Source organism: Meles meles, chromosome 21, assembly GCF_922984935.1.
Source record: "Meles meles chromosome 21, mMelMel3.1 paternal haplotype, whole genome shotgun sequence".
Taxonomy (NCBI): Eukaryota; Metazoa; Chordata; class Mammalia; order Carnivora; family Mustelidae; genus Meles; species Meles meles.
Window position 1 is genome coordinate 19,950,246 of NC_060086.1, and position 25,247 is coordinate 19,975,492.

The window sequence follows — 25,247 nt, forward strand, 5'->3', positions numbered from 1 at the left end:
GGGGGGGGGGGGCTCTTCTGGTGGCCACACACTCTGCACCCCAGATGTAGGCCCAGAGGGGCTGCATCCTCTTGAATAATTTCTGACACACAGTTTGTTCCTGTGCTCGCTCCTTCACATCCCCGGACAAATAACCCTGTTCACCTTCTCCTGGGAATCTCCTGTGTCTGTCACTTACACACTGTCAAACTTCTTGAGTTCTTGAGGGTAGAAAGCCTGATTCTTGTTCCGCTCTGGGGTCTCTCCACCACTGTTCTCCCTGCAGCATCCAGGCTTCAAGAGACAAATGTGCGATGGAAATAATGACGACCGTGGCCTTAAGCACGTTGCCTCACTTCCCACAGCTCAGTTTCCTCTCCTGTAAAACGGGGATAATCACGAATTGTGGTGAGGAGGAATAGATAAAGGGTGTAAGAATTGAGAGTCCAGGTAACCTGGGACTTGGGAAGCCACCTGTGTTCTCAGGGGTTTAAAGGTTTCTCCTGCTATGAGCTGGGTACCCCCTGAGCGGCTGGGAAAGGGCCCTCCCTGGTCAGTGACCCCCCCGGCCCGCCCCCTAACTGACTTCCCTCCTGCCACCATGGCAGCTCAGAGGAGAGCCAACTGGGCAAGAAGCATGCTGCAAATCTCTCTTGGCTGCCAGGGTCCCCTCAGCCCAGACTCCTGCTGTCATGACTTATTTCATTTATGCCGTTTTCAGTCTGTAGGATGTTCCCTCTTGGCATCTGCCCAGCCAGTCCACGCTCCCACCCCACAACCCAGGCATCTGAGCCCCATCCCTGAGTCTGAGTCCCAACAAAGGCAGGCCCCAGGGGACGAGCAGCCACCAAATCCAAGCTCGGGGTTGCCGGGAGTGGCCGGCAGAACCCCCTTCAGATGGAGAGTGGCCAGCAATCCAGAGACCCCTCACTGGCATCTGGGCTTCCCCCTGAGGACCCGCTCCCGCTGGAGACCGAGAGAGGGGCGTCTCAGCCACCTCTCCCGCTCCCCGTCCTCTTTTTTTTCCCCAGGCTGCGGGCGGCAAAGGGTTAAATCCCATAGAGCTGATGCTCTGACTCCAGGCTAGAGGGGCCCGGGAAGCTGGGGTCACTTCCTGCTCCGTCCCAGTCACCCTGAACTGGTCCCCGGGTCCTCAGCCTGGGATCACCCCTTGAGAAGGACCCCAGAGTCCTCGGCGTCCAGCCCGCCCCCCGAGGCAGGGCATTCAAGGGGTTAAGTCCCCTGGGGCTGGATTCTGCCTTCCGGCCTTCCCCAGACCCCAGAGCCGTGAGTTGGGGACGCCTGGGTTCCTGGGGGGTGGCCCGGAGGGCCCGGGACGGCCGCCGGGAACAATGGGGCGCGGGAGGCGGGGGCGCGCGGGCCTGCGCCCCCTCCCCGCCCCGGGCGCCGGTGGGGTGGGGGCCGGGCAGGGGCCGAGAGGGGCCGAGGATTCTGGGAAGAGCGCGAGGGTCTGGCTGTGGGGGAGGGGAGGGAGGGCGTGAGCATTCTGGGAAGAAGGAATGGGGCCGCCGGCGGGGCCAGGGCGCAGCGGAGCGCCGCAATCCTGGGGGCCCGGCGGGCGGGGGTCTAGGATGCGGGGCTCCGGCCCGGGAGCCGGAAGAGGGTCGCGGGGACCCACGCGAGCACAAGTCCAGGGTTTGCGCTGGTGCGGGCGTTGGGGAGGGGGGAGGCCGGGGCCGGGTCGGCTGTATTCCCGCAGCTGCCTCCATGTCAGGGTCACCCTGGGCCGCTCTCCACCCGTTTCTGGGAGGCAGCCTCCTCCTCCTGTCCTTCCCTCCCACCTTCCCTCCGCGGTGGGGCCGCCCGAGGTCCAAGGCCTGTGCCCCGCGGCCTGTGCCTGGGTGGGCTCCCAGCACTTCTTGCCTCCCTCCGTCTTCCTACTTTCCTACTCCATGGCGGCCTTGGCTTTAACCCCTTCCCTTCTGCTCGGGACCGCTGAGTTTGAATTTCTTGGGACAATCAAGGTACCTGAGGTCCTACCTGCCCTAGGCAAGCCCAGCGGGCGTGTTCAGAATAGGCGGAGGCCCCTGCTCCGATCGCTCCAAAGACACTTACAGGTGGGGGAGGGGACATTTCATGGCCTAAGGAGCTGCAGAGATGAAGAAATTAAATTTACTTCCCAAAATCCAACTCCTGTCTCCCCTACCGCTGTTTGGCAGGGTGCAGCTCGCTCCTGCTACACTTTGGTTGCCTCCCAGCTGCCTCCTGAGTCCTGGCCCTGTCTTCTGCACCACTGCCCCCCTAGGCACTGTGCCCCTCCCACACAGCCTCTGGAAGCCAGGACCCTCCCCAGGAACTCTGTTTAGGCTCTAAACATTGTGGGAGCCTAGAATTTAGCTCCTGAGGACTTATTCTCTCAAGCTGGAATCCCGTCACCCTTTTTGGAGGGATAGCTAGCTGTAAAGTTTTACCAGGAGGCCACTCTGAACTCCTGCTCTTCTGGCGCCAACCCCGTTGCAAACTGACCTTTAAAGGCATTAGACCAGACAGGTTTTCCAGGAACGAGGGGCATCCCCCTCATTCACCTTCATTCATTCAACGAAATGTCTAAGGCACCTCTTATGTGTCAGGCACTGCCCTGGGCACAGGGTACAGCCACAACAAAACAGAACAAATGAAACAGAAGAAGGGGTGTTAGTGGGGCGGCCTTCAGCGGGGAGTACTGTTTTGAGGTCATCGGCGCAGACTGCCAGGCCTAGTCACCGGATCTGACAAGCCAAGGAAAGCGGATGGTCCTGGGAATTTCTCCGTGTCATGGCCCGCAGGTTCTGTCTGAGCTTTCCTCATCACCGGTCTCCTGCCAGCAGTCCACATTTATGAGTTTCACGTGACTCCCAAGGTCATCTCCCTCCCAGAGGCTGGGGCGAGCCAGACCTAGAACCTTGCATTTCTGGTCTGAGCTCTGGCACTTCCCAGCCTGTGACCTTGGAGAAATCTCCCTGAGTGTTGATTTCCTGATCTGTAAAATGGACAGCCTGACTCCTCGGTCCCCTCACGGGCCTGTGGGGAGGATCGGGAGAGGTAAGGACAGAACACAAGCCCGAGCAGCGACTAGGCAGCCTACACACATTTTTCCCTTCTCCGCTTTCCTTTTCATTTGCCTCTCAAGGTCATCTCTGCAGAAGTCCCCCATGGGTTCAGACTGCCCCCCCACCTCTGGCTTGAACTTTTTTATGTGCTTGGATAACGGGAAAGTGCTCCAGTCCTTTTGGAGGGCCCCCACCCCCTCAGGGAAATCTGATTGCTTTCATGCTTCCTTGCTTGCTTGCTTGCTTGCTTTCTTTCTTTCTTTCTTTTTTTTTTTTTTTTTTTTTTAACTCTTCAAGTGTTCCAGGCACTGTAAGTTCTCTGGGCTCATAAGGAAAGTTTATTGGTCCCAATTAGCAGCCCCATTAAGGAGGAAAATTAGAGTCTTAATGAGCTTCCTCTGATTAGCAAAATAACAGGTTTCCCAGCCTCTGGGCATCAGAGGGGTGGGGTGAGAGCCTCCTTCCCCCGTGGGTGTTAGATACTTCTCTAGCCCCCAGTCTGGGTTCAGAGGGTTATGACTGATGAGCTTTTAATTACACACTTAAATTCATCTACCGACTTAGTTGTGATCTTAAGAGCTGGAGCAGGAATCGGGCCTGCAGGGGTAGGGGGGCCGCTGTGAGAACAGAAGCCAGGAAAAATGGGGAGGTGGGAAACTGAAGTTCACCAAAGAGGAACACGGCCTGGGGCCAGCAGGTGAAGGAGTCGGGCTTGGGAAGTAAAGAAGCTTGCAGATCAGCTCCGATTGTGTGTTCCTATCTTCTCCCCTGTCTCCCTCCCCCAGGGTCCCTGGAACACTGGGCAGTCCTGAGCTCTGGGATGGAGCCTGAGACAGTGCTGTGGGGCCCCGATCTGCAGGGTCCTGAACAGAGCCCCAACGATGCTCACAGAGGTGAGGGGCACAAGAAGGGACTGCAGTCCTGACAAGACAGTGGCCCCAGTTCAGGGAGGGGCCCAGACTCTGGGGGACACCCAGGGGAGGGAAGAGAGCCCCGGCCCTGTGTTCTGAAAGGAAATGGGGGCTGGAGACTCCCTTTCTCTCTGTAGGTGCCGAGAGTGGGAACGAAGAGGAGAACCCTCAGCAGGAAAGTTCTGGGGAGGAGATCATCTTGGGAGATCCAGCTCAGAGTCCAGAATTCAAGGACCCATCAGAGATGCCCCCGGAGAGACCCTCCCAGGATCCGACAGTCCCTCAGGACTCCCCAACCCCACTGGGTCACCCCAACTCCTTGGACCAGCAGACGGCTCTGGATCCCCCTGCCCCTGAGGTAGTCCCTACGCCCTCGGACTGGACCAAGGCCTGTGAGGCCAGCTGGCAGTGGGGTACTCTGACCACGTGGAACAGCCCCCCGGTGGTCCCAGCCAATGAGCCCAGCCTCCGGGAGCTGGTGCAGGGCCGCCCTTCTGGGGCCGAGAAGCCCTACATCTGCAACGAGTGCGGCAAGAGCTTCAGCCAGTGGTCCAAGCTGCTGCGGCACCAGCGCATCCACACGGGCGAGCGGCCCAACACCTGCTCCGAGTGCGGCAAGAGCTTCACGCAGAGCTCGCACCTGGTGCAGCACCAGCGCACGCACACCGGCGAGAAGCCCTACAAGTGCCCGGACTGCGGCAAGTGCTTCAGCTGGAGCTCCAACCTCGTTCAGCACCAGCGCACGCACACGGGCGAGAAGCCCTACAAGTGCACGGAGTGCGAGAAGGCCTTCACCCAGAGCACCAACCTCATCAAGCACCAGCGCTCGCACACGGGCGAGAAGCCATACAAGTGCGGCGAGTGCCGGCGCGCCTTCTACCGCAGCTCGGACCTCATCCAGCACCAGGCCACGCACACGGGCGAGAAGCCCTACAAGTGCCCCGAGTGCGGCAAGCGCTTCGGCCAGAACCACAACCTCCTCAAGCACCAGAAGATCCACGCCGGCGAGAAGCCCTACCGCTGCACGGAGTGCGGCAAGAGCTTCATCCAGAGCTCGGAGCTGACCCAGCACCAGCGCACGCACACCGGCGAGAAGCCCTACGAGTGCCTGGAGTGCGGCAAGAGCTTCGGCCACAGCTCCACCCTCATCAAGCACCAGCGGACCCACCTGCGCGAGGACCCGTTCAAGTGCCCCGTGTGCGGCAAGACCTTCACGCTGAGCGCCACGCTGCTGCGGCACCAGCGCACGCACACGGGCGAGCGGCCCTACAAGTGCCCCGAGTGCGGCAAGAGCTTCAGCGTCAGCTCCAACCTCATCAACCACCAGCGCATCCACCGCGGCGAGCGGCCCTACATCTGCGCGGACTGCGGCAAGAGCTTCATCATGAGCTCCACCCTCATCCGCCACCAGCGCATCCACACGGGCGAGAAGCCCTACAAGTGCTCCGACTGCGGCAAGAGCTTCATCCGCAGCTCCCACCTCATCCAGCACCGGCGCACGCACACGGGCGAGAAGCCCTACAAGTGCCCCGAGTGCGGCAAGAGCTTCAGCCAGAGCTCCAACCTCATCACCCACGTGCGCACGCACATGGATGAGAACCTGTTCGTGTGCTCCGACTGCGGGAAGGCCTTCCTGGAGGCGCACGAGCTGGAGCAGCATCGGGTGGTCCACGAGAGGGGCAAGACCCCGGCGCGCAGAGCTCAGGGCGACAGCCTGCTGGGGCTGGGCGACTCCGCCCTGCTGACACCGCCCCCAGGAGCCAAACCACACAAGTGTCTTGTCTGCGGAAAGGGCTTCAACGACGAGGGCATCTTCATGCAGCATCAGCGGATTCACATCGGAGAAAACCCCTACAAAAACTCGGATGGCCTCATCGCACACCCAGCCCCCAAGGCGCCTCAGTTCCGATCCCCCAGGCTCCCCTTCGGAGGCAATTCCTACCCAGGAGCTGCGGAGGGCCGAGCTGAACCCCCCGGACAGCCCTTTAAAATGCCCGAGGGGCAGGAGAGTTTCAGCCAAAGGCTGGGCCTGCTCTCTTCCAAATCCTATATTTGTTCCCACTGTGGAGAAAGTTTTCTGGATCGGGCTGTGCTCCTCCAGCATCAGCTCACCCACGGCAACGAAAAGCCCTTTCTCTTCCCTGATTATAGGATTGGTCTAGGGGAAGGGGCCGGGCCCAGCCCCTTCCTAAGTGGAAAGCCCTTTAAATGCCCTGAATGCAAAAAGAGCTTTGGCCTCAGCTCTGAGCTGTTGCTGCACCAGAAAGTCCACGCAGGTGGGAAATCCCAGAAGAGTCCGGAGCTGGGGAAGAGCTCTTCTGTCCTCTTGGAGCACCTCAGGAGCCCCCTGGGGGCCAGGCCCTACAGCTGCTCAGATTGTGGGGCCTCCTTTCTCGATCGCCTGGCGCTCACCCGGCATCAGGAGACCCACACCCAAGAAAAGCCCCCCACACCTGAGGATCCCCCTCCAGAGCCAGGCACCCTGTCCACGGGCCAGGAAGGTGCGGAAGAGGCCCCCACCCCCACGGGGAGTGGCCACCATGGGGACGGGGAAAATCCCAAGACCCTCTTGGAAGAAAAGCCCTATTTGTGCCCTGAGTGTGGAGACGGCTTCACGGAAGTCGCAGCCCTCCTCCTCCATCGGAGCTGCCACCCCGGGGTCACCTTGTGAAATGGGTCTGGAGACCAAGGGCCTCTCTCTCCTGAGAGGAACACTGGCTCTCCCCAGAGATGGTGTGGGGGAAAGGAGGGAAACCCTATCAGGTTGTAGAGAAGCGGAGGATAAAGAACCCGGGGTAAAAATAGTTCCTTTACATCAGTGACGAGAAACCCTATAAAAATGTTGGTGGGAACCACTTAATAAGGCAGTAGAGAAAAACTGTTGGGTTAGAAACCCTATAAATATGTAGGAAAAAAAAAAGCCCTTTAAGTCGTAGCAGAAAAACCCTATAAACCATAGTGGATAAAAGCCCTATTAATTGTAGGAAGAGGTCCCAATACGTCTCTAGACAGCCCTATAAAACTGTATCAAAATCCTTGTGAAACTATAGGGTCGGGGAAGTGCAGGGAATCCAGTGGCATTGACTCAAAAGGAGTGATCCTCAGAAGGTGTAGCAGAGCCTTCCATGAACTCGTCCCACAGTGTTCCCTCCCCCTGGAGTTCGGAGGGGGCCCCTCTCTCAGAAGCCTTGGACAGTGACACTGAGGAAAACGCTCAGCTGGGGACTAGTATGGGGAGAGATGAAAAGGGAGGAGGAGCCCCCAGGCCCACAGAGAAGAAACAACCCAGGGAACTAGGAAGAGAAAGTTCAGCTCGCTGCCTCGGGGGATGAGGCCAATCTTAGGTGATCGCCTGTTAGAGGAAGAGGCCCACGGAATTCCTTAGGAGGAAGAACCCAAAAATGGGGAAGGAAAAAAAAAAGTGATGTCAAGGCTTTTTAAAGGCTTAAGTTTGGGGTGCATAGAAACCTCAAAGAATACTGGGAAACCACCACAATAGGGGGCAGGGAGGGATTTCTGTTAGGGTGCTTTGAGGAAAGCAAGCCAAGGTGAAGCAGTGTCCGGATGGAGGCCAGCAAACTCGGGGCTGCCCAGTGCTCCCCGTTTCCGGGAGCTTGTTAAGCTGCAAGTGCAAGCAGATCCCAGCTCCGGCCACCAGGGCTCTCCCCCCTTCTCATCCCCCGGGAAGGGGGACTTCGACTCCAAGAGGCCTCCCCGGATGGAGGGTCCCGCCTACCCATTCTCAGGTCTCACCGTCAGGAGCTGTCTCCTGCCATCTAACTGCCACCAGACTCGCTGCTGTGGCAGCTCGCGTCCTCGAATTCTGTCCTCAGTGGAGAGGGGGAACCGCTGCTAGTCGACCTCCAAAGAATAAAGCCCTTCAGAGACTCAAGGCTTGTGTGTGGTTAAATCCTCCCTAGACTTCTCTTCTCCGAGTCAAAGGAGCCACGTGTCGGTTCTCTGTGGCAACGAGGGACAGCCAGTCGACAGAACAGAGCGCTCGGATTGGCCGGCAACCTGCTTTTTTAAGCCTCACTCTTCCATCTGAGCTGTTAGCCAGGCTGCTGGCGGGATGAGCCAGCCGGCACGTAGTGGTGGGCCTCCAGACACCCCACAGATGGGGCCACGGGTCCCTGAAGAGCATCCGGAGGCCTGACCACCTTCCTCACCCTGGTACTTGGAACGCTCTGAGGTGGTGATGACCCAGCCCGATCGTGGCCTTGGAAGGGGGACAGATCCCACCCTCCTTGGCTCCTCTCCTCCTTAGCCAGAAACCTCCAGAGGGAAATGGAAGGATGAGAAACCCGCTCCCCTGCCAGGCCCATCTCCCGTCCTCGCACACACACAGTAACGCTCTTCCATTAACCCAGCCCAGCCCCCTAACATGACTGGGTGTGTGTGCGTGGCGGCAGGGGTTGGGGGAAATACAGAGACTGCTGCCCTAGGAAATGGTCGAGTGGAAACTCTCGCGACAACCTGTAACAAGAACCACCCTCTAACCCAGGAGACCCTTAAAGGAGAGGACTCCGTCCAGTGCTGGGTCCAAAGGAAGTGCCCATGGGCCCCACGCTGGCATTGTCCTCGACTCAGAGAACTGAGATGCTAGGTGAGGGGGCCTTTCCCTGGAGAGGGCGACCCGCGTTCCTCAGAGCTGTGGAAGAGACCTCTAATCCCGCGACCTAAAAGCCCAAAGGGTGAAAGCACTTCACCCTTCATCTCTCCTGCCTGCCCGAAGGGATGACCTTAAATTCAAAGGATCAAAATCTAGAACACTGTAGGGGGAAAAACCCAGGCCTGCTGGGGAGAAGGGAGAGGCAGGCCTTGGATAATTGTGGGGAGACACTTGTCACCATCTGCATAAAGCCCCAGCCCACCCAAGTGCCAGGTCAGAATGCACTACTGAGAGGGGAGAAGGAATCTGCCTGAATCTCTACTGACAGAGGCATCAGCAGAGGGGGTGTCCCTGTGAGACTAAGGAGGAGGAGACAGTCCTCCAAGTCAAAGCAGATTTGTTCTAAGATGGTAGTAGAAAGAAACCAGTTGTAGAGACAAACCCCTTGTAAAGCTAGAAACAGCTCCCCTTGGAAACAGGTGTGAGGACTCTGTCTTCGGAAGAGTCCTGGAGAGCAGCCTGTGGGGCTCCAGGGCCAGTCTGGTGCGGTAGCGGGGGAGGTGGTCAGTGTGGTGGAAGGCCCGCCGTCAGCCTGTTAAGGACTAGGGTGTAGCATACATAGCTTGCATGTGTAGGGATGGGTGAGGGCCAGCGGTCTTGGCCCCGGTACTGAATGGATGACGTGGGCATGACTAGTTGGGGTCCGGGGTTTTGTAGCAGGAAAGGGGCAGAATCGGAGACCTTTGGGGCATGACCTGTTCTCTCTGGCCCACCTCCCCAAACTTCTTTACCCAGGTGCCTCCCTCCCAGAGCGAGCTGCATCTTGGGAGGAACTAAGCAGGGAGCTGGCTTGGGGAGGTGGCAGTGTCCAGACTCCCTCTGGCCAGATGAGGCAAAGGCCCAGGGGACGGTCGTGGCACATGCCCACCAGAACTTAGTCCAAAAGGTGCAGCATAGCCAAACCCTCTTGTCCGGCTCCTCGCAGGCCTGGCTCCAGGCTTCAGAAGTGCCCTGGTGGAGGAGCCCAACAGACCAGTCGCAGGGTCACTGGCGAAAGCAGAGGGGAGAGTAGACGCTGATCTGAGCTTAGGGTGCAACTTGAAACCTCTATGGCTGTGGAGGTCACGTGGGAACTTGACAGAACTGGGCATGGATCCTGAATGGTGGGGACACTTGAAGCGGTCACAGCCAAGAGGGGAGATTCCATGACACCTGCTCCGGAGGCGAGCAGCCCCCAGACTCCTTTGCCCCCATTAGAGAAGCCCCACTCAACCTGACTTGTCCCTGTGGAGTGAAGAGAGGCCCCACTTTTGAATGTTGTGTGTCAATAACAGTGTTGTGTCACCGGTGGTCATGTTGATTAGTTGAAGAGAATAAAGGGAATAAGATTTCCCAGGTGTTTTCTGCCTTGTCTTTCAAGCCTGGAGCAAGCCGAAGGAGCTTGTCTTCTCCCAGAGCCAGGGTCTGTGTGTCTGCTCAAAAGCTCAGCCGGGCCCATTCGCACAGATGCCCTCAAATTCCCAAACACTGCTTACGGGTAGAAGCCAGACGATTTATGGATCGTTAAAATCCCCGTCCTAGAGAGAAACGCGCTGAGATGGCGGCAGAGCCAAGCAGCTCTTGTGGGTGTCTGGCTTTGACCACCAGCGAAATGACCGCTGGGCGGCTGCCTGGTGATTCTGGCACTCACTGGCTCTGGTCCAGCCATGTGGCCCCAGGGAAGCCTCTCCCGTCACAAAGAAAAGTCCGAAGATCTAGTTCCAAAAGCCGGCGGCACCTCCCCTGGTCCGTCTGGGGCCCAGTCAACCTACCTCTGGAACAGAGCCTCCTAGACCCTGAGGAGGCACGAGTGGAGATCTCCCCCCAGGAGGTAGCCCACAAGCCCTCACTGTGTGGAGAGGCTCGGAGAAGGGCACCACTTGCCCAAGATTCACAGGAAGGCAGTAAGGGAAACAGAACGGCCGGGAGCAGGCTCCGTACCCAGCCAAACCTGTCCCCCCCCAGCCTGGGACCTGCCTGGGCCTGGCCTGGGCTCCACACTGTCTGGCCAGGCGGGGCTGCTCTCGCTGAATCCTCAGTGCCAGGCTTGCCTCAGCTGCCATCTCCTGGGCCTAGGCCGGGCCATGGCCCCCTGAACAGCTACCCGAGATCCACACTTGCTTTAACCTGTAGCCTGCCTCTGCCCTGGCCTACGGGGAGCCTCCTGCCCCAGCCAGGAAGCTTTCTCTCCACTTTCTCTGCACCTCTCTGACCTAGACCTCCAGAGCAATCTTGCTGTCTCTCCTTCCCCTTCCCTATGGGGAAAGCAGGAAGTGGGGTAGTAAGTAAGGAAGAAGGGACTTGCCTTTCATGGGGAGGTGAGCAGGGAAGGTCATCCTGCATTCTGTGTTCGCCATCCTGATCCCAGCGCAGGAGTCTTCAGTCAAGTGAGGGGACTTCAGGGAAAGAACAGGCATTGGAGCACAGTGATCGGTTCAAAGACTTAGCAGAGAAGGCTGTGGACCCAGACATGGTGCCTGCCACAGCAGAGGGTCAGGAAACTGGCTGGAGGAAGTGACCTGAGGCAAAGGGCAAGGGCCAGGGGTGGGGTGGGGGAAAGAAAGTATGGAACATTACACTGGCTGGGCAGTAGCGCATAGACCAGTAGAGACTGAGGTAAGGCAGAGAACAGAAGCCAGAGTGTGGGGCATCTTGTCTGAGGAACTTGGGGGTAGGGCACCATCTGGAGGAGAGTGACGACCTTGCCCTCCGCCCTCCCCACCATGGTGGTGGTTTTGTAGGTCTGGAACTCAGGAAGGAGAACTGGACGGGAGAACTGGATCTCAGCAGCTTAGCTGTAGCCAAAGCCATGGATAAAGACACAGTGAAAGTAGTGAAAAAAGGAGAGGGTGTAGCTTAGAGTTGGAGGAGCAGGGCCAGCAGAAGACAGTATGAGAACTATCCGGAGAGTGTAGCACCACGGGCCAAGGAAGTTTCAAAGAGAGTGGGCAATGTCACATACTCCACTGGATTCTGCGGCCAGTCATACAGTAGTAGCTCTAGTTCTAGCTAAAACAGGCACATTCACCATGAGGCTTGCTAAGGTGGAACCTTGGCTTGCCCATTCTAGGGGCCCAGGGTATCAGACAGCCACTGAGGCCACTTGGGGTTACTGGGGGTTGTCAGGGGTCAGACCTCCTGAGTGAAGGAAACTGATCAGCCCCTAAGGCAGAGCCTCCCAGAAATTCTGGCATCTTTATCCCCTGCCCTTCAGCTTGAGAAAGTAGTTTGATGCCTACCAGACAACTAGACGTGAGTTTTTACTTCTCTGAATCCGGACACCAGCCAAACAGACATTTGGGGAGGTGATGTGCAGTTACTAATATTTACTGAAAGAGCACGAGTGGAGGACTCCCGAGAAAGACTGCTCACGGAGGACTGGCTGACCCTGACCCGCTCCGGGGGCAGCCCTCCTCTCAGAGCCGGCCCGCGTCTCTATGATGCAATATGCCACGTTTTCCCCAGCCTGACGTGCGCTGCGCTCCGGCGGTGGACACTTCCTCAACGGCCCGATGCCATCCCCGGCCGTGGCCCGGGTCTCGGTGAGCATGCCCACCGCGGCCAGCCCAGCGCCGGAAGTCACCGTAGCCCGCGTCTCCGCCTCTACTCCGACCTGGTCCAGCCGCCTCAACCCCGCCGAAATCCCGGACGCCAGGTTGAGCCCGAAGGCAGACAAGGCCACAGGGCCGCGCGAAGGCCCGACTGCTGCCAAGCCGGCGGCAGCCACCACAACCATGCGCCCGACTCCGGCCCCTAGCTCCGTCAGTACCGGCCCTGGCATGAGCCCCCAGACGACTGCAGTGAAGGCTCCACCCGTGGATCCGACAGATAGCTGAACCCACAGACACCAATCCACACGCGGTTCCCGAGAACGCGGGCAGGTGCCCGCACAAATTGCAATAAAGGAAGTCACCCGCTGCGCTGCTCTCATCTGTCCGCTCGCGAGGGAGGTGGGTGGTGAAGCCGGCGGGAAGGGACAGCTCGAAGATTGGGTCCAGGCCGGGAAGGCACAACCCGGGAACCCGCTAACCCCACGAAGGAGCCTTGTTGCCGGGTGCTAACAAAGGACTACATTTCCCGGGATCCAACCCGAGGCTCCCAGCATCCCTGCAGCCAATGACTGCGAGGGGCGTGGTGAGCCCGAGCGGAGGGGTTCCGGCAGGGTCGCCAGGATCCTCCCGGAGTGTCAACCCCACAGGATGGGAATCGGAGGGACCGGCTAGCGACAGTGGACGATGGGTGCTTTCTCCCAGCAGACATGCTCCTCCTGCGAGCAGTCTGGGATCCGAGGCAGCAGTTAGGTCCAAACGTAACTAGATGCTGGGTGGGAAGGATGAGGTCTCTGTGGAGGCCCTTGGGGGTTCAGGTGTCAGCCAGGGCAGCGATGGGAGAAGTGTAGCAGCTAAAACCTGGGACCACATTTAGGGCAGGAAGCCTGGCTACTCGGAGTGTAGGCTGAGGGTTGGACGTTTATTCGTAACAATTAACAGCCTGTACAAGACATCTCTAGAGCAGGGCCTGCGGGTCTGAATGGACCCTTCCACCTGTCAGCAGCTCCACCTTCCAGGCCCCTGCCTGCTGCCTTCACATCCCATGGGAGTTTGCCTGGGCAGGCAGCACAGGGAGCATCATGGGGACAGGCTCAGTCACAGGGTGTTAGATGAAGCTCCTCTACCTGGAATGATTGGAAGTTGGCCCAGCCACCAGTCTGTCCCTTCCCCTCCTGGGAAATTTCGCCTCCACTGCAGTTAAGGCCATCAAGATAAAAGCAGGGTCGGGCTGGGTACCCAGTGGAGTCTTGGGAAGCATGGGATGGGGGCAGGTAAGTGGGTTTGGAAAAGAAACAGAGATGGTGTGGGGGAGGCTGATTAGAAACTGATGATCTTGGTTCAGCACTCCTGAGATGAGGGCAAGGTGACCACAGCAGCCAAAATTCCCCCCCAAAAGAGGATAGTGCCCCCCCACCCAGGGGGTACCTCCTTAGGCCCTTAGCATTAAGAGCCAGACCAAAGAGCCCAGGGAACTCCACAGGAGGGGAGCCCCACCCAAGCATGGAAAGTCTCCCTGGGCCCTAGAGTTTAGGGGCTGGGGAAAGTGGCCCACCCTTGGTCCTCACTTATGGGTAAGCAGGTAGCGAATGAATCTTCTCTTGGGTAGGAGATCACAGCCTGGGGGATCGCACCCTTTGGACTAGATAGGCCCGCGGAGACAGAGGACTAGGAGTCAGCCTGTGGAGAAGGGGTAGGGCCAGCTTCCAGGAAGCTCAGGTGAGTGCTCCAGGCTCCGCAAGCTGCTCACAGAAGACCCCTCCTGCAGGGCAGCTGCGCCCCAGGCTACAGCTCTGACTGTGGGGAGAAGACGGAATGGAACGTGACGGATCTTACTCCCACCAGCATGCACTGGGACCCCCAAACCAATGAGGTGGAGAGGGGCTGGACCCACAGGGTCTGGAATGGAGCATAGGGGTCACTGAACGTGGGGTAGGGAGGGACTGGAGGCACAGCCCCCGGGTCCGTGGGTGTTCCGAAGTCCCCTGAGTTGCGGGTTCAGCTGATGTAGACACGGTGGAAGTCGTGGGCACCGAAGGCCGCGTTGCACTTGGGGCACTTCCTCTGGCGGGCTTCATAGCGGCCCCGCACACACTCGAAGCAGAAGACGTGGAAGCACTTGGTAAGGACCGCGTCCTTCTTGCGGGTGTTACAGCAGGGGCAGGTCAGCCGCGCCTAGGCCAGGCAAAGGCAGCAGCTTGGGCCCAGTCCTGATGGCACCCAGACCCTGAGCTAAGGGCAAGAGGTGGTCCAGGCCACGCCCACCACATACAGACTCCCTCTAACTCTCTCCAGAACCGAGAGGTGGGGCAGAGCACTCTGCATAAGGACTGAGCAAGCTCTCAAAACTTGACAAAAGCAGAGTCTGGATTCTACCCTGCTCACTGGTACCCGTGAACAACATGTCCCCCTCAAGGCTAATAATCTACAGGCTCAGCCTGGGCTCCTTTGCCCTGGGGCTCGATCTCTCACTCCTCTGGCTTTCTCTGGCAAAACCCCAATCTTAGCTGAAGCTTTCTGTCTACCTTCTCATCTGCACCTGCTAAGTCACAGCTGGGCAGAGCAGTGCCACTAGAAATCTGCCCTCTCTACCCTTAACTGAGCACACGCCTACTGCCATCCAGAGATCTGGCTGGGTCCCTGGACTCACTCTTCTCTACAAAGGTTTTACAAATCTCCTCCTATCCTGAAACCTCCCACTGGCCACCAGATCTCACCTCTAAGTTCAGGAATTCTGTCAACTCAGCATTCCCCAATATTCTTCCTCCACTCGCCCTCCTTGAAATCCCAGCCCAGCCTACTGCCCCAGCATCACGTCTGCCCTAGCTCTCAAACCACACCCATGCAAGCCCTCTCTTCTGGAGAAAACTTCCTCTCCCTCCCCATGGCTGCCTCCCAGCTGCCTCTGCTTCTTCAGGGCCAAACCACAGGCTTCTCTTCCTCTATCACTGAAGCTTTGAGGCTCCTACGGGAGGTCTGTGCCACAGACCCTCCCTGGGGGACCACAGTCGATGGAACACCCACTGCTGCCTCTACTCACGAGCCCACAAGCCCCTGTTGTCCAGACAGTCCTTCTGCTTCAAGTGCGTTCCCAGCCAGCTTCCCACAGGCACCTCATTTTCACCATCCTGGAGACACACTGTCCACCAAAACCTGCTTCTCCACAGTCTTCCTAATCCCATCATGTGCCACTTGTCACCCACCTCGTTTCTCCAATCAGGAATGCAGTTACTCTCGGTATCTCCCTCTTCCTCACTCCGCGCATCAATCCATCGCGGAGTCCAAGCACTTCTGCCTCCTGAGCTCCTCTACTTGTCTCTATCACCCAGGCTAGCTCCCTGTCCATTTTTTGCCTCAGTGACTCCAACAGCTTAACAGACTTCTCTGCCTCTAGTCTTCACCTCCTCTGTACCGCATCTAACAGCACATCAGACCACATCACTCTCTGGCTTAAAACCCTTTGATGTCTCCATGAGGCCTACAGGATAAGCCAAGCATCTCAGCCTCACTCACCACACCCTCTAGGATCTGACAGTTCAGGTTGTCCTTGGATGACATTCATTCCAGGAAGCCTACTAACGCCCGGAGCTGCCATGCGCCCTGGCCTCTGCCATCACAATGCTCATCACTCAGAATACTCCGCGGCCTCCTCTCGGTCAGCTTCAAGAGGTCTGACACTAAGTCGAGCCCCCAGCCCTCCCACGCCTAGCCGTGCACTGTGCCTGGCACAAGCACACACACAGTACCTGGTCAGTTGTTCGAGTCTCCACAACCAAGGTGCTGCCCACTTTTTGCTACGTATTTCTGGGGTCCCCAGACTATCCACTACAGCTCTCACCAACCCCCCATCTAGGATTTCCTGGGTTGATGGGGTGTAACTCAGCCCCATAGCCCCACCTTGTACTCCTTGATCTCCTCCTGGAGGATTTCATCGGCGTCCGCATACACCTCCACCTTCCGCTGCTTCTCCAGCTTGCGCCGCAGCCGTGAGATGTCCTCCTGGAGCAGGAGGAGAACTAGCTTAAGTGCAAGCATTCTCCTCTTGAACCACCCAGCCCAGCCCACATTAGTGACCCTGAGCCACACTGCCCCTGCCCCCCACACACACCTGAGCCCTCTTGAGATTGAAGCTCTCCTTCTCACGAGCAGCCCGGCTCTCCGCCAGGCAAGGCTGGATCTCTCGCAGCCGCGTCTGCACGTGCTCCAGCTGCACCTTCAGATCCTCGGCCAGCTGGGCCGCTTCCACAGCCTGAGAGGTGGGATGGGGGCGGGGGGGGGGGGCACCGATCACCTGAGCCTGGGGAGTCAAGTGTGTGGAGCCACGCTCCAGATGCCTGTGCCCAATGTTCCAGTGACTCCTGCTTTGGGGGATCAAGTCCAGTATCTTCACTAGAATTAGTCCTGCCTCCTGACCTCCCCACTTTCACCTCCTCCTGTTCTCCACAGCTCCTGACACACTCACTTCCTCACCCGCATAATGCGCCCATCCTTCAACCTCCACGGGGCTCTTCTCTCTGCTCCCCTCAACTCCCACAGCACACATACTTCTTCCCAGTGGCCCCCTCAAGCTGCAGCTTACATTCAGCTCCCGAGTCAGGATCCCCTATTTTTCTTTCACAGCACCTTAGTTTCCTTCACAAGACTTACTGGGATCAGCAACAGCCTATTTAACCTGTGGGATTATCGGCTGGTTATATGCCCCTCAAGACCAGAGGTTCCTACCCAGCACTCAGTGCCACGGGCTCATAGCAAGGACATGAAAACGACTGCTTTAATGAATGAATGAAATGGGGAAGAAAAAGCCCAATGAGGGGAAGAAAATGAAAACCAATATTGACCTTAAGCCTCTGCCACGACCTAGATGTTCCTGAGGTTTCATACAACTCTGTGACAAGGACCAGCATGTCTACTTTACAGCTAACCAACACAGTGCTCAAAACGTGGGTTCTGGAGCCAAGGAGACCCAGGGCCCAACTCCAGGTCCACTCTTTCTCAAGCAAGTCAGCTGCCCGCCCTAAACCTCAGTTTCCTCACTGAGAAAAGCAGATAATAAACACCATCTCACGACTGTTATGAGACCAAAACGCAACTGGGCACAGGTAAGGCTCAGCACCAGGATGGGAACACAGTAAGCAGTCAAGACGTGAGCTGGGCTGGGAGCGGAGGCACAGCAAGGCTTCAGCTGTGAGCCACCATCTTAGGCTGCTTTCTCCCCTTGGGCCCGGCCTCACCTTCCTCTTGTTGAGCTCCAGGGCCTGGCTGCGCAGCGTCAGCTCCTTCTCCACACCCCCAAGGCTGCCCTGCAAGGCCCGCTCTTTCTCCTCCAGCTTCTGCACGGTCAGCAGCTGGGCATCCACCTGAGGTCAGGGGTGCTGGCTCAGTGCTGGGGAGCCGCTGGCCCTTCCGGCTCCAGCCTGCAAGCCCCAATCAGCCTTACCTGGGACTTCAGCCCCAGAACTTGCTCGCCCAGCTCGTCCTTCTCCTCCCGCAGCAGCTTGTGAATCTGGTTGGCCTTGATCCGCTCGGACATCAGCTTGAAGTTGGCATCATCCTTCTCTCGAAGCTGCTGCAGCAGCCGCCCGTTTTGCTCCTGCATGTCTTCAAAAGCCTGGCCGGTCACATCCATCTCGGACAGCAGAGCCTCCTCTTCCTGCAGCAAACAGGCAGAGATGACACCGAATACGGGTGATGATTGCAAGGAAACCATGGGAGAACAGGGCTGAACAGCGTGGGCCCGGACCATCTGTTGGAAGCACTCAACAAGGAGTTAAGGGAATCCCAACATTCAGAAGCAAGGGGACCGCAAGAGGGTCTCACCTGCTTGGTAGCACCCAGCTTGCGCTGCAGGTGCTCGATCTGCTCCTCCGCCTGCCGAATGCGCCTCAGGGCGTCCTCATCCGCGATTTTTTTGCTCTCCCGCCTGTCCCTCTCCTCCAATTCCCGAATACGGTTCCGCAGTTCATCAACCTACAGCCACCAGAAAGAGAGTGAGTGCTGGTCATAGCCTGCTGCTGACCTAGGGCTCTGCTTTGGTCAGAACTCCCCAGGGCAGCCTCTGTGTAGGCCCTGCAGGCCCTACCTGTCCTCACCTCAGCCTTGGCCTTGCGTTCAGCTGCCATGAGCTGCACCTTATCCCGCTGTTCCTTGGGTGCGGACTTGTACATGTCCAGCAGCAGCTTCATCTCCTTCTGGCTTTCTTGGGCCTTCCTGGGGAGCCACAGGAGGAAGGCTTGGTGACTGGGAGGCCACTTTGATAGGGGTGGGAGGGAAACAAGAATAGGGGCTCACTTGAGCTCTGCTCGGAGACCTTTGAGGAGCTCTGACTCCTTCCTCTTGGCCTCCTCCACCTTGGCCTTCTCCCGATCAGCCCTTGAGAGAGCTGAGGCTACAGATGGGGGTCCCAGGCCAGGCCCTTCCCGCTCCCGAAGCTCCCGCTTGGGCCTGGGCTCAGGTTCTCGGCCCCGAGAGGAGGTGCCCTGGGACCCAGGAGTTAGGGCCTGGGCATCCTCCTCAGAGGGGACCAGCTCCTCCTTCTTCGCTGAAGAGGCCGTGGTGGTGGCACCAGGCACTGAAGCCATCTCCTTTCTGCCATCGGGGGCAGTGACAGGGCCTGGCCCACCCTCTTCTTTCCCTGGGGCTGGGGCACTGAGGCTAGAATCCTCTGGGTGGCCCAGGCTGGGGATGGAGTGGGTTGAGCCGCTGGCCTGGGCCCGGAGCTGCAAAGACAGAGAACAGGGCTGAGGTGTGACAGTGCTCACCCGGGTCCAGCCAAGCGTTTTCCCAGGCAGCCCCCCTCACCTTGCCAATCTCAGCCTGCACTTCCCGCAGCTTCCGCTTGTACCTCTGGGCATCCCCCTTCAGCTGGTGGTTGTGGTTCTGGAGGCTGCTGATCAGGTGGCGCATCTCCCGGTTGATGGGCCCTAGGAGAGGGTTGGGAAGGAAGGAGTTCGACTGGCCTCTGCACGAAGGGCCCAAGCCCTCAGTGGGGGAAGAAAGGGAGCCGCAGCCATCACTCCCATTGCGGACAACAAGGAAACTGAGGCCTTATATATACAGTGTGATCACCTCCTCAAAGGAAACACCCAAAACTAACCTGAGACTGCCTCCTTGGGTTATTTCTGTTAATGTAGATTTTTTTTAGTATTTCCAAATGTTCTTTAAAGGAACATATGACTAATAGTCACCAAAGTAAATTAGCCCACTTTCTTTGTATTTTTAAACAAATGTCTCTAGCCTCCCGATCTAAGACCACAACCCCTTTCTCCCCACACTTCCTATCTTTCTTCCCTGCTTTCTTTTTCTGGATATATTTGCCACTACCTAAGGTCTGGTTCGGCAGGTTTATTTTTTACTTTGTTGTCTTCCTTCACTACAATACTGTTCCACAGTACCAGGGATTGTCTGTGTTTTGTTCATGGACATAATCCCAAAGCCTGGAAAAGAGCCCGGCTCATAAGTCGTGTTCAAAAATCTTCGTAAAATGAACGAATACCTCTAAGAGAGAGAGACACCGTAAGGCCAGAGAACCACAGGCGGGGCCAAGAGCTCATGTTTTGGTTGTGCCTGCTCTGTCAGCCACCTCAGCTGGCTGTAACCCTCATCGTGCCTTTGAGTCAGGTGGGAGGAGCCCCGTTTTGGCCAGAGAGAGGAGGCTCTGTGAAAGGAAGGGGCTTAACCCCCTTGCATCTGGATAAGCGACAACCCCACACCAGGGACAAGCAATCCCAGATAAGGTCCCCCCTCCACCCTGTCCTCACCACATACCCGCCTGCTCGTTGGCCGCCAGGTTCTGTTCGAACTCGATGCGCAGCATCTCATACTCCTTGCGTACCTGGGCCAGCGTGTCCTCCAGCTGGATGACCTCCGTGCGCAGCTTCTTCTGCAGCCCCAGCTCATCGCTCTGTAGGTTGAAGCGTTAAGGACCCACACGACCCCTCAGCCCCCTAGCAAACTCCTCTCCTCGCATCCCCCCACTCCCCACCTTGGGCCTCTGTGGCTTGGGGCAAACTTATTCCCAAGGGACCACTGGCAGCACGCAGGTGCTGCAAAGGCCAGCAACACCTTGACCCTAAGGTCTGCTCCAAGGCCGTACCTCCATGTGCTCAATATGTCTCAGGTGGGAATTCTTGGTAGCCAGCAGCAGCCCCCGGGCCTCATCAAGCTGCGTCTTCACTTGCAGAGACTCGTTGTAGAGCAGCGAGAACTGGGCCTGCAGCATTCGGTACTCCCCCGTTTCCCGCACCACCTCCTCGGGAAGGCTCCGCAGGGCCACCTAGGGCCAGGGTGCCCACGAGTGATCAGCAACAGGATTCAAGACCTGGCCACTACCTTGTAGGTTCAGGCCTCCCGGTCCCAAACAGAGCCCACCTTGAGGCGCTCGTTGGTCCGCACAGCCCCCTGAAGTTCGGCCTGCAGCTTCTCCAGCTCTGCCATCCGGCTATTGGCCAATTCCTGGTTCTCCTCCAACTCTGCATTCAGCATCTCAAACTGTGGAATGGGAGAAGCTGTGGGAGGCAGGGCCGGGCCAGGATGCATGCTTCCCTCACATCCCCACCGAAGGTGGGCAGTAATGGATTCTGAAGCCCCAAGGACGAGCCAAACCTAAGCATTTTCCTAAGGGCTTCCAAAGAAGTTGGAGAAAACACTACATGGTCAGTGCTGGGAACCAAGGCTCATAACTGACAGAGAATCAGAAAAACCTTCTTGAAAGACCTGAAAAGGAACCTGAATTAAAGCTTAACAGGGAACAATGATCCTCACAGGACCAAAAAATATGTTCAATGAACAAGAAGTGAGACAGCCCTCTCTGTGAGACACCTCTTTCAGCCTGCCAGCTAAGAATGCCAGTCAACTCCAACATACTTCCATTTCCCTCTCCCTTTTTTCTGAAGATTATTTACTTTCATGTGTGAGAGAAACAGTGTGCACGTGCATGAGTGGGGTAGGGACAGAGGGAGAAGCAGACTCTCCGCTGAGCAGGGAGCCTGACATGGGACTCAATCCCAGGACCTGGTGATCATGACTAGGGCCGAAGGCAGACATTTAACCTATTAAGCCACCCAAGTGCCCTCGTTTGTCTCTTTTCTATGCTTTTCCTTTGGGGCACCTTTAACCACCTGATGAACTATCTTACTTCTTGTTTATTCCCCCAACTAGAATCTAAGCTCCATGAAAGCTTTGCTTTTTGTCTCTTTTGTCCTCGCATGTGCCTGCTTCCAAGCACCATGCGTAGGATTTAATGTCAACGATTACTTACTCAATACATAAATGAATAAAACAGAGCAGCATGAATGACAGGGAAGGGACTCAGAGCATGCAGACATCTGTCCTAAATTCTGAGGGGACTTCCATGGGTGGGGCAGAGAAAAGGTTGTGGGAGGGACTGGAAGAATGGTGCCTACTCACCTTCTGCATGCTGAGTGTGATCTGGCCTCCCTGGAAGCCGGAGGAGCTCCCAGACACATAGTAGCCAGAATTGAGCTGTGGAGAGACAGACCCATGGGGGTGGAGGAAAGAAGCAAGGGCTCCAAGTGCCCAGCCGTGGCTCCGTCTGACCCAGCACCCAAGCCTCACCTGCTCTAAGGCTTCCGCCAGGTGCTTATTGAGCTTCTGCTCACGCTTGCGCAGCTTCTCAATGTCCCACTGCAGGTCCTCCACTGTCGTCTCCATCTCCAGCACCTTGGTCTCTGCTGATGTCACTTTATCTTGGAGCTCAGAGTACTGAAGACAATGACAGGGTCAGATGCTTAGAGCAAGGAACTTGGGTCCCAGAGAGCCTTCATATGTGTCTAATCCAAACCCTGCCCTGGTTTTAATCCCACCTCCAATGAGATGCGGTGGTGCTTCTCTTGTAGCTGGGTGGCCAAGTCCTGCAGCCGCCGGTTCTCACGACCCAGCTCCCGGGTGCGTGCCCGAGCCACCTCACCGGGGGGCTCACTGTCCCCTGAGAAGGCAGGGCTCGGGTAAGAGCCAAATCCAGGGCCATGGGGCAAAGTACTAACTCATTCTGGAGTCTGCTATGTGCCCAGTGTGATCCACCAGCTGTCTTGCCAATTTCTCATGACAAAGCCCGGAGTCTTTTATCTCCACTGCACAAAGGAGGAAACCAGCTCAGAGAGGAGAACCATCTGCCCAGAATGACAGGACTAGGGCTGGGAGAGCCTGTCAGCCTACAAAGCCTAGACACTTGCTACTACGCCTTGTGGATCAGCAACTGCAACTAAAATCTGTGCAAAGTGTTCCAAAGCAGTCTCCAGCTGGAAGGCAGTGGCCCCAGAAGCATCAACAACTCCTCCCACCTGGCTGTCTAGAGCTCAACCCCATGAACCAAAGGCAGAGCCCCATCTACTAACTACCACTTTCCCAAGAACATGGCTGATTTATTCCCTGGAGAATTATGGCTGCCCCTGGACTCAGGCATTGCGGGGACACAACCAGGACACAAATGGAGACAGACACCTCTGTGGTGGGACACAGAGAACTAACCTCGGCTGTATACTCGCTGACAGAGTTCCTCCACCCGGCGCTGCAGGCGGTCTGAGGCCTCTACGACGCGGGACACGGCTGCCTTGGAGAACTCCATCCGGCCCTGCAGCTGCAGCTCCACCTCCTCACTACTGCTGGCACCCAGCGCCACCACAAAAGCCAAGGCTGGCTCACTGAGCGGGGGCCGCAGCTGCATGGGCAGGAGCTCTGTGGGGGGTGGACAGACCCTCATGAGGATCTCATGAGGTTAAGAGCAGCAGTTACCGCCACTCCATACCAAGTTCCAGACTGAGCCCTTTGACACCCTGTGGCTCACTGATTCAACACACGCAGTGCCCGTTAATACACCAGTGTCCCCATCATCAAAGTGAAACTACGGAGGCTCAGGAAACTAAAGTAATTTCAAGGCCACGGAGCTTCCAAATCATTCCTCAGGGAAGCCTTCTCTTGCCTTCGCAATCTCAACGAGACCCACACTCAAGTGCACATACACTAATTCCCTTTCATGGGCTCCTATTCTTTTTACTTGTGGTTTATAATCACTTACTCCCTGATGGCAAAGGCAATATTTCTTTTTTGGCTCATCTTTGTCTCATCCAAGGCTGTTACAGTATGAACTCACAATTATCACTCGATATTAATATTTTCTGAATTAAATGAGTGTCAAACCTGACATGCACTATGAACCAAGTCACTCAGATTCCAAAGCCTGGGGCCTGAGTCCTTAACCACTACTTTTTGCTATCCAAACATGAAGTCAAGTGTGTGCCTGTGTGAAGGGTGGTGGGGAACTCAGGAGACTAATATAAAAGTTCCCTCTTCACCAGGACCGTTCCCAGGACTTAATCAAGCTCCCCAGATCCTAGGGCTCTGGCCCTACCCCTCAGGTCCGATGTCCCTGGCTCTGTGAGAGGGGTCTCATCACGTGTCGGCCCTTCCTGGGTCCCAGGCGCCTCTGTCCCTCCAGACAGCTCCCCCTGGCTCTCATGGTGTCGGAGAAGGGCTTCCACAGTTTCATCCAGCTGAAGGGAGAAAGCACCAAAAATGTTATGAATTCCTCAGGTGCTTCCCAGCATGATACTCCTTTCCCAGGAGAGTAGTCAGAGGACTGGCAGCTGGATCAAGGCCAGGTCTTGGAAAGCAGAGGGGCATCCACCTGGGCCCAGTAGCGATTGACAATGAGGAGCGTGGCATCATCTGTGGCCTGCCGCTTCTCCAGCTTCTCAATTCGTTCTCGGAGTTCATCTTCACAAGCTTGTCGCTGTTCCAACCGCTCTGCTAGTTTCTTGTTCTTGAACTGCAGAACTTTCAGGTCCATCTCCTCCTACCAAAGGAAAACAAAGGAGTGAGGAGAGGGTCAAGCAGGGCCCAAGACACCAATCACAGAGAGAGACAAGAGAGCAACTGGAACGGAGAAGACAGTACCCCCACACTAACCACTAGCAGGATTTTAAGAGATTTAGGAAGGGGGCACCTGGGTGGCTCAGTGGGTTAAGAGATTTAGGCACCCATAGAGAAAGCATCTTTTTTTTTTTTTTAAAGATTTTATTTATTTGACAGAGATCACAAGTAGGCAGAGAGAGAGAGAGGAAGGGAAGCAGGCTCCCCACTGCGCAGAGAGCCTGACGCGGGGCTCGATCCCAGGACCCTGAAATCATGACCTGAGCCGAAGGCAGAGGCTTTAACCCACCGAGCCACCCAGGCGCCCCGAGAAAGCATCTTAATTGTGAGAAGGGTCAAGTTCTGCTTCTACCTCTTTCTAATTATCAGGTCTTTGACAAGTCACATGCCCTCTGGGAACCTGTTTCCCTATCTGTAAAAGGAAGGCAGACGTCATGTCCTCGGTTTCCTTCAAAAGAGTGTTCTGTAAAGTGGATCCTGCTAAGCTTGGGGGAACAGGGAGTAAAGGCTCTGGACGATTCGGGCGAACAGAGATGGGAGTCTGGCAAGTTGTGAGGACTGGGGTAGAGGCCCACGAACCGTGGAAGAGATGCCCCCAAGACGAATGGGCTCTATAAGCGTGGTCGTGGTCTTCTCCTCGCGGCTCAGCTTCTTCTCCGGGGGCCCCGAGCCGCCGTCGCCGGCGGCGCGTTTGTTGCCGGGTCCAGACATGGCCGCGGCTGCGAGGAGTGGCGCAGGGTCTCCCGAGGGACGTCAAGAGGGCGTAGGCGGCACTTCCGTCACCTGTAGAAGACAGAGAGCAGAGGTGGAGAGGCGGCCAGTGCTCCGCAGCCTCAAGCCTTCCCCGCACAACACCTGCTGGATCCCGCCCCCACCTGCCCGGGACCCTCACCCGCGGCAGACTCAGCCTAGCGCCATCTTGGACTTCACCGGACGTCACCGGCCTCCTCAGCCCACAGCGCAAGCGCCGCAGGCAATGCCGGATGTGGCGAAACTTCATTTCCTGTTTCTATTGGTCGCGCTTTGTCCCGCCTCTCGGGTCCGGTTTGGTCTCTTCCTGAACACCTCCTCTTTCTCCCGGTGATTGGCCAGCAGACAGTTCCCGTGGCAACTGACACCACACTCACATCCTCCAGCCCTAAGGGCATCGCCTACCTCCTGTTAGCCACTTTGAAGCTAGGGCACGGGGGCGGCGCTTGAAACTTATTGCGCATGCGCTTTC

The 25,247-nt window shown here is 57.1% G+C and overlaps 2 protein-coding genes across 3 annotated transcripts; one reads left to right on the forward strand and one right to left on the reverse strand.

Annotated features, from left to right (window-relative positions):
- The first annotated feature begins 1,110 nt into the window (after positions 1 to 1,110).
- Positions 1,111 to 7,832, forward strand: ZNF629 (zinc finger protein 629). 2 transcript variants are annotated; one of them, XM_045993724.1, is made up of 3 exons: positions 1,111 to 1,266; positions 3,815 to 3,922; positions 4,078 to 7,832. In XM_045993724.1, exons 2-3 carry the CDS (start codon positions 3,850 to 3,852, stop codon positions 6,609 to 6,611), a joined length of 2,607 nt encoding a protein of 868 aa, XP_045849680.1. In that variant the 5' UTR covers positions 1,111 to 1,266; positions 3,815 to 3,849; the 3' UTR covers positions 6,612 to 7,832. The 2 variants fall into 2 exon arrangements, with proteins under 2 accessions (XP_045849680.1, XP_045849679.1); XM_045993723.1 differs by lacking the exon at positions 1,111 to 1,266 and adding an exon at positions 1,411 to 3,021.
- Positions 7,833 to 13,040: 5,208 nt separating this feature from the next.
- Positions 13,041 to 24,970, reverse strand: RNF40 (ring finger protein 40). The gene is made up of 20 exons (XM_045993728.1): positions 24,918 to 24,970; positions 24,605 to 24,808; positions 23,781 to 23,948; positions 23,505 to 23,646; positions 22,625 to 22,831; positions 21,961 to 22,082; positions 21,713 to 21,859; positions 21,545 to 21,619; positions 20,507 to 20,626; positions 20,232 to 20,411; positions 19,904 to 20,039; positions 18,938 to 19,059; positions 18,428 to 18,855; positions 18,229 to 18,346; positions 17,957 to 18,106; positions 17,577 to 17,789; positions 17,371 to 17,496; positions 16,248 to 16,388; positions 16,037 to 16,138; positions 13,041 to 14,314 (listed from the first exon to the last, which is right to left on the reverse strand). The coding sequence occupies exons 2-20, from the start codon at positions 24,734 to 24,736 to the stop codon at positions 14,138 to 14,140; spliced, it is 3,006 nt and encodes a 1,001-aa protein (XP_045849684.1). The 5' UTR covers positions 24,737 to 24,808; positions 24,918 to 24,970; the 3' UTR covers positions 13,041 to 14,137.
- Between the last annotated feature and the right edge of the window lie 277 nt (positions 24,971 to 25,247).